At 38.7% G+C, this 7,958-nt stretch overlaps 1 protein-coding gene across 2 annotated transcripts; it reads right to left on the bottom strand.

Annotated features, from left to right (window-relative positions):
* Positions 1 to 1,911: 1,911 nt before the first annotated feature.
* LOC117822723 (sperm acrosome membrane-associated protein 6) lies at positions 1,912 to 7,527 on the bottom strand. Of its 2 annotated transcripts, none has more exons than XM_034697601.1 (9): positions 7,265 to 7,527; positions 7,003 to 7,089; positions 6,700 to 6,771; positions 6,421 to 6,444; positions 5,797 to 5,874; positions 5,144 to 5,247; positions 2,957 to 3,110; positions 2,185 to 2,368; positions 1,912 to 2,065 (listed from the first exon to the last, which is right to left on the bottom strand). In XM_034697601.1, the coding sequence occupies exons 1-9, from the start codon at positions 7,476 to 7,478 to the stop codon at positions 1,981 to 1,983; spliced, it is 1,002 nt and encodes a 333-aa protein (XP_034553492.1). In that variant the 5' UTR covers positions 7,479 to 7,527; the 3' UTR covers positions 1,912 to 1,980. The 2 variants fall into 2 exon arrangements, with proteins under 2 accessions (XP_034553492.1, XP_034553493.1); XM_034697602.1 differs by having other exon boundaries at positions 1,941 to 2,065; positions 2,185 to 2,357.
* Positions 7,528 to 7,958: the final 431 nt, after the last annotated feature.

The raw sequence follows: 7,958 nt of genomic DNA on the forward strand, positions 1-7,958 counted from the left end.
AATATGTTGTAACAGAAACAACAAGTTTTGCCTCTTCAAGTGGTAGAGATAATACATGCAGTGCTATTTAAAGATTTCAGCCCAGTATATTATTTCTTATCACTTCGTTCCTTTTATTCATGTGATAAGTTTTTCAGAGACATCTTAAACATCTTTAGCTTTTCATAGTTTTGCATCAGAGAGAGGATTCTGACCAGAGTACAAAAAGATCAATCTGTTATGTAAAGCTTAAGGGCTTCCACCATTTACTTTTCATAGCTGCACAAAAGCAGACTTTGACATGGGAGTGTTTGGGCGAGGCTTCAAGCTTTGAAAGTTCACTCTAAACATTGAGATGTTGGCAAATATGACTACAGTGTCACATTTTGTGTAAATATCTGTTGCAATAGAACTACTTCCTCGTTCCTGCATATGATTCAGATTTGTTTATGTGATGTTGTGTTTCATTCTAGCAACCGCACACTCTCTGAACCGCAGCCCTGATTTGCCACATTGATCAGTAGCAACAAAGTTCAATTGAAATGTAATCTTATTCAGTTCAAGAGTATGGCTTTCTGAGATGAGCTGCAGCGTGTATGTGCTGCCACCTTGTGGCCACCTGAACACATGACCGTTTGTCACAATGAACAGGAGATTGAAGGAAGCATTAAAAAAAAGTCTACAATGCTCTCATTTTACTGAGTTTTGAAGCCTTATTAGCACTTATCATGGCGTCCATGAATGAATTACCTGGCACTTTTCATTTCAGCCATTTCAAGTTAAACCCAAATCACAATTGTTATGATTATCTTATCTTTTTTAACCCAACTTTATCTCTGCTTCCTATCACCACTCTGCCTCATAACCCAACTGATACTGAATAATTCCTGATATTTACATGCAGGCTCCTGGTCTTGACTCCTTCTGCTTCTGGTTACAGAGTCTTGCACTAAAGTTACTTTGCTTTGGAGAGAATATGCAAACTCTACACAGAAAGGCATCTGCCCAACCGGGGATTGAAAGCAGGAACCTTCTTGTTGTGAAGGACCAGGGCTACCCACCCTGCAGCCCCAGCTCATATAAATGAAGCTTTAAAGAACCTGTGACATTTATGAAGTATCTGTGTATTATTATTAACTCAACTCAACTTTACTCAACTATACTTAAAGAAAGTTATTGAAGAGATAGTAACTGGGCTGGAGTGACATTTTTCATTAAACTAAGGTTTTAGATTTAATTTAATAGAGTGGGAAGAGACGCACTATTAAGCAATAGAAGACATAATGTACCACAAGTGAAATATATGTATTCATTCATTCATTCATTCATTCATTCATTCATTCATTCATTCATTCATTCATTCATTCATTCATTCATTCATTCAGTAAAAGTAAAGCATTTGTAACAAAATGTTAATAGCATAGTTAGATTATAATTATGTTCATCATAAAGTGTTCCATTTATTGAGAAGGATTCATAACATTATTGTTATTTCTAATGGTTTCACATAATTTTTCTACAGCATGTATTGTTGCTGGTTCATGTGGAGTACTATTTGTAGTGTACTCTGTATTAGTATATCAAACTGCTGCTTTATTTACACTGATTCAGATTTTAGTGTTGAAAATAGAGTGATTAATAAATAAAGTTAAGTACTTATGTAAAGAAACTAGCACTTTCAGATGACTGATGACATTTCCCACAGTATGCAGTAGAGGTATAAAGTCATGTGAAATTAAAATGCTCAAGTAGCTCTATTTATATTATTATACAGTAATGAGTAAATCTGTGGAGTTACTCCTTGGTCATTGTTGAAACAAATGTTGTCTCATGTAGCACAGTGCAGACAGGGGCCCACGATAAGCACGTTCATCCTGCCCTCTAGTGGTGGAAGGAGCAAAAAAAAAAAGAAAAAGCCTTTGTGCCATGACATAAGGCTATGTAGAAAACCAGTCAGCTGATGTCAGCTGATTAAATGTTTGTATTTATTGTACATTCTTCTCAACTCATGATTCCCAAATCTTCCTCTTCATCAGCATGTTCAGTGTGACTGATTTGCTCTGGTAGTGATGACAAATAAAGAGCCCTGAAAAAGCCAAAGAAAAAGAGGGCGTTAAGACACCATCTTACACATGACCAGAAATCTTGATTCAAAGGAAATATGATTACATTGTCTGATAATGTGCAGATCAGGGTTTTGCTTACCCCAGAGAGAGGAAGAGCAGCAGAAGCACAGAAGTTAAACAGACGGTGAGAAGCAGTGGCGAGGGAGGGAGGCGGGGGGAGTGGGGAGGACCACCGGGTGCAGGGAGTAAACGCCCTCCTGGGAGCAGAGACAGGTCGAATATCTCCTGCAGCTCTGTGTGGCCCACCACAACCTGGGGGGTCACTTGGAGGGAGAGAGACAGATACAGAGTATGACCCACATTAAGGGCACAGAGCAAAAGATAGAGATGATGGAAGTAGGAGAGTGGGAGTTTATTGAATTATAATCTAATAGCTTTCTTTGAAATCTTGTATATAAAGAAAGCAGGGTACTTTTTATTCTGTATTTTGGATTCAAAACATAAATAAGGGATTGTTTGAGTTCAGCTGGGCATGAAACAGATTCAAGTTGATACTAATGCCTCCTTTTACCAACAAAATCAAACCAGACCACCAGGGCCAAGATTGATTATTTCTATATTTTATTTTACCACTGCTGAGGGTAGGTGTGAGACAAAATTATTAACTGCACACTACAGAAAGCGCCTTTTTTAGCATTTTCTGCTGCAAAGATTATCTAAGATCCGTATATTTAAAGAGATTTTGTCAGAAAACTCAACGTATGCACGTACAGGACAATATCAGCTAAGAGAGAAGGTGTACAGTGTTTGCCAAAGTCAAAAGTTCATCACATTTGATGCCTATAACCAATAACCTATAATTTCTAAGTATCAGTTTTTTAATGTCACTGTCTTCGAGAGGAGGTTGTTACCTGTGAGGTAGTAATAAAGTCGAACAATGGAGTGTTGTCCGGAGTAGATCTCACACTGGTAGGTGCCCTGATGGTGCAGGCTGGTTGAAGGTATTGAATAGAGCCTGTCCACCCCCGCAGTCAACTCTTTAAACTGACCCTGCTGGGTTTTCACCTGTCCAGAAAACATAAATCTTGGAGAAACTGTAGGCAGCACTCATGAAGGTTGACGTGCTTGCAAAGAGTTGATTTAACATCTTGGGAACTAAGTTAAGTTTAGCTCAACATCTTAGCTAACCAACCTTGCTTTGTCCAAAGGTAACACAATTCCCCTTCCAGAAGTATGGCAGGTTGTTTGTGTCAGACAAGACTAATCCATATAATTTTACTTTCTTTGTTGCAGTGATTCTATTACATTTTTTTCATTTTATATAATTCTATTTAATGTTGTTCATGTACATCAGGGGTTCCCAAACTTTTCAGCACGCGACCCCCAAAATATTGGTGCCAAAGACTCGCGACCCCCATTGTCCCCCAAAGTGATTTAATGTGGCTTCATTTAGCTGGTCTGCAGAAAATGAGCCTACCTATATGAGCATGTGTCTGTGTTTCCTGTGCCGTTATGAATTAACCTACTGCTACTGATGCTTTTTTTAATTAACTGTTCACTAACCCTAAACGTAGGAGTCATCTGACAAAAAGAAAGGCAGAAAACTCATTACATTTTCTATTTTCAAGGTTTTAATTCATGTTTAGCTACTTTTTTTGTCAATATTTTTACTATAATGGGTAAAATTTACTATTTTTAGAAAACTTTTGTCATTCAACTTTTTTTATTGCATTTTTTCTGTATTTCTTTGTTCATCAAAAGTTAAATAGTATAAAACCAACAAAAAAAAAGCAAAAATTAATAAATACAAAAAAATTCAAAATAATAATAATAATTAACAGTACAAACAAAAAGAAGATAAACTTAAGAAAACAAGGTAATAAACAAAAATGAATGATGATAATAATAATAATAATAATAATAATAATAATAATCATAATAATAATAATCATAATAATAATAATAATAATAATATTAATAGTAATACATATTTTTAGACAACTTAAAAAAAAACAACATTCTGGAAGACATCTCACGACCCCCCATTTGTGTATCAGGACCCCACACACTTTGGGAACCCCTGATTTACATCATTAAGGTTATACCGTGAAAGAAAGAACAAAGCTAGATAGTTGTTTAGACACTTGTATGACTTTTGTTCAGTAATCTATTGGTAATGCCTCTGGGATCCATTAGGGGGGGATCATACTGTGCTTCCTCACCACAGACTGTATATTAAAGAAGATGCCATAAGTGTTCACTGACTGTGAAGCCAAAAGATTCAGAGCTCCCCCTATTGACCGGCTGCAGTATAGGTTATAAACCCCGCCACCTCCATATTAACAAATGAAACATGGGTCAAATTATAAAAATAAAACACATGTCAAATACATTTTTCTCAGACATGGTTTTTGTAATCATGGTTAGTTCTTATCATGATGTTTTATGTTCAAGTGTTCATTTTTATGAGAAGTTCAGTTGTAATTAGTTGTTTGATATAGAAAAAAATATTGATTGACAGCTAATGCAGCGTTCTGTACCATATTAGTAGAGTAGAGGAGGAATGGCGTTAGAAAACATAACCCAAAACAAGAGTCATTATATTTTCCATAACCATGAATTTCTGCTTCAAATCGACACAAGAATCTCTTCTACTGTACTGGCCTGAGGTTTTTTTTAAAAAACGTTTTATTGTGAAGTTAAAAGTGTGTTTTTGTTAGCAAAAAGGGTGTGACGTCAGTCCTGCGGATTTACCAGCCAGGTTGCTTCTGTGCATGCCTATAACTGTATGTCAATGCTGATACGAGTATTTTTGGCTTCACATCTTCCAATGGGCGGAAATGAAAGCTAGCAAGTTATACAGTGATAATAAGAAACGTAAACTGACCGGCAAGTGGTATCACTTCAAAAAGAGTACCTATTGATGGTGGAAAGGTCTGTCTGTCAAACCTTAGGACAGAGCCAAGCTGTTTCCTCTTGTTTCCAACATTTATGCTAAGCTACGCTGTCTCTTGGGCTAATATAACATTGTCATAGTACTTTTCTTAGTCTTTAAAAGGTATTGCCGTGACTCTGAATTCACAATACACCTGGCCTACCTCCTCTGCAAACCTCCAGATCACCTCGATATCATCTGGTAATGTAAAAGGCACCTCACACCGCACCTGGCTTCTGCTGCTCTCCATTACTTTAACATCTTTAACTGAAAAAATACATATACCCACCCACCCCCACACACACACACACACAGACACACACACATGCACACAGTCACACACAGACACACGTAGATAACATTCACAGGGGGGCAGCTCTTGCAGTCTGAGCCCTCCTTAATGATAATACTTAAGCCCAGTCTCTGAGGAGTGGAGTAAAAGTGATGATATGCTAAACAGTGGCTGTGCTGTAGAGTTGATACCAATACCGTCGTGTGTGGGAGGCAACTGTCACCTTGCATAAAGAAGCCAAGGACTTAAAGAGTACCTTGGGGGCTCTGTGCAAAAGATATAATGTGTGGAAATAAAACCTTGCCTCGGTTTTCTTTTTTCAAATCCCGACTTTCTGCTAAGAGCATTTAAAGGATCAAAAGCGGAGCGTTTCAAGGATCCCGAGTGGATGCTTATGAAGCTGAAAATATAGTTATGTAAGGATGTGTCAAGTCTGGATTAGTACATCTCTTTTTTTCCTATTTGAAAACAGTGATGTAACAGCATCAGTAATCCAATCTGTGTGACTGAAGGTAAATACTCACCTGGACAGTCCAGGGGGAATTCACAGGAGTCGTACTTGCAGGTAACACAGTTGTACACTGAACCAGAACTCTGGAAACCTGAAACATTAAACTCAGAGTTTAGATCTTCAGGGATGTCCTGATCCTGATCCTGATTTGCCCCCTGATCTAATTTTTTAAATATTGAGAATCTGTGGATACTGAGTCCTGATCTGATACTTGTATTTGCAGAGATAATAGAGCTGCACATGTTTTTTCTCGTTGTAAATAAATTGACGAATAGATGTCTTCAGCTCAAACTTTATATTCAGTCGCAAAAATAAGCAGGAAGAATCTGCATTCTTTATCAGGAATGGGCTGAGAGGCTGGTTGTCCAAAGTGATGAATTCAACAACCTTCTCTCTGTGGACATTTCTCTCTCTTGAGGATATTTATCCCTCCTTTTAAAGTCCAGTGTTTGTAGCATTGGTGCATGATAAGGGTGAGATGAACGGCCAAATTTGTAGATCCCCGATCAGTCACAAAATGCCCATTTAGGCTCTGATCTGATAGTTGAGATCGGGGTAGGCACATCCCTAAATATTTTTGTATATTTTATAAAAGATGTGTCACTGAAGACACAAAAATGGGAATACACACACTCACCACATGGAGGGAAACACCCAGTGACTGTGGAGACAAAGTAGAAAAGTTAACTTTGCTCACCAAATTTTATGTCCATCAATAATTTAATACTAACATCCACAAGTATGAGTCAGTGTAACCTGACGGCTTCCTTTATTCTCCACAGTGTTTGAAAGGCTGTAATAACGTAAATAGCTTATTAAAGAGAGAGTGGAGAGATCAGAGGGAGCCGTAATGACCTGATATAGGCCTCACTGTAGATGAAAAGATGAGGGAAAAGGGGAAGAAACCATGTCTCACCTCTAGGCAGTTTGGAGGCAGCCGAGATGAAATTGTCTGCTGCTGTCTGCAACCTTTCCTCATACACTGTGTCTGACGGACGGGAGGGGAAGAGGAAGGGGAGGAGGAGGGGGAGGAGGAGGAGGAGGAAGACAGAAATATTTGGCTCAACACATCCTGGTGAATTATGTGCTCTAGGGCATCATTTTGAAATTTCTCATTTCTAACTCCCCTCTGCTTCTGACCTTACTTAACAATTCTGACGCCGTAAAGACTCATTCACTTGTGCTGTAATGTGTCTGTCTGAGCAGGTGTTTAGCCTACCTTTATTCTTCTTTGTGTCAAACTCCTCCACCACGGGGAGAATCTGTGAGTCCAGAATGTCTTTTAGCTGTTTGTCATAACCCTTACCTGGAGAAGAAAACATGACACACAAGGAAAAAGCATCTTCATCTCAGTGTACTTCTGCTCATGTTATCACCGACTGATGTATTTAGATGATTTTCAATGTAATTGAATTCTTTAGCTTTGGAAGCTTTGGACAAAAATAACAAAACATCAATGACAAAAAGAAGGATTTCCACACCTACTCTGCCAGCCTCAATTACTCTCTTATCGTTGTTGAAGATGCGTTCCAGCTTCCTGAAGCAGGCGTCAACATTTATGACATTGTGTTCAGTTAAAATGTGACCAGAACACAGACGAGAACTGACTGATGACTCAACAAAGCACTGAAAGCAGCTCCGAGACGGGCTGAGCAGCAGGCTGACACACACGAGCCATAAAGCAGATGTGCACATTTTTTAAGAGGAGCATGAGAGTCAAACAAATATTTTGATATGAGGTGTTTTCATTCAAAATCTGGTCTCTCGGGGGCAACAAAGGAGGAGATTCCGATGTTTTCTTTTACAAGGAGAGCTTGAACAAAATCAGTGAAATTAATGAGCACGTTCTACCTTGACATGTAAAGTTGAGATTGTGATTTTGAAATATGTTCAAAGTGTCTAGCTGGTTTCGTCAACATGCTTGTTTTTTCAAGAGGAGAGCACCACAGACTCCCCTCCATACTTTTCTCCTCCTTTCTATTGTCTCTAGTCCCCATTTCCTGCTGCCTCAATGCACCAGTTTTACTGCAGAGCACAGAGATGGAGAGAGCCAAGGAGGGAGGCGGCGACGGCAGTGGTAGTGGTGGTGGTGTTAGGGGGGGAGAGGGTAGATGAAGAGGGAGTTAAATGCTTATGTACGAAGAGGGATGAAGTGGTAAGCATGTTGGGATGAGT

Source organism: Notolabrus celidotus, chromosome 12 (assembly GCF_009762535.1).
Source record: "Notolabrus celidotus isolate fNotCel1 chromosome 12, fNotCel1.pri, whole genome shotgun sequence".
Lineage (NCBI taxonomy): Eukaryota > Metazoa > Chordata > Actinopteri > Labriformes > Labridae > Notolabrus > Notolabrus celidotus.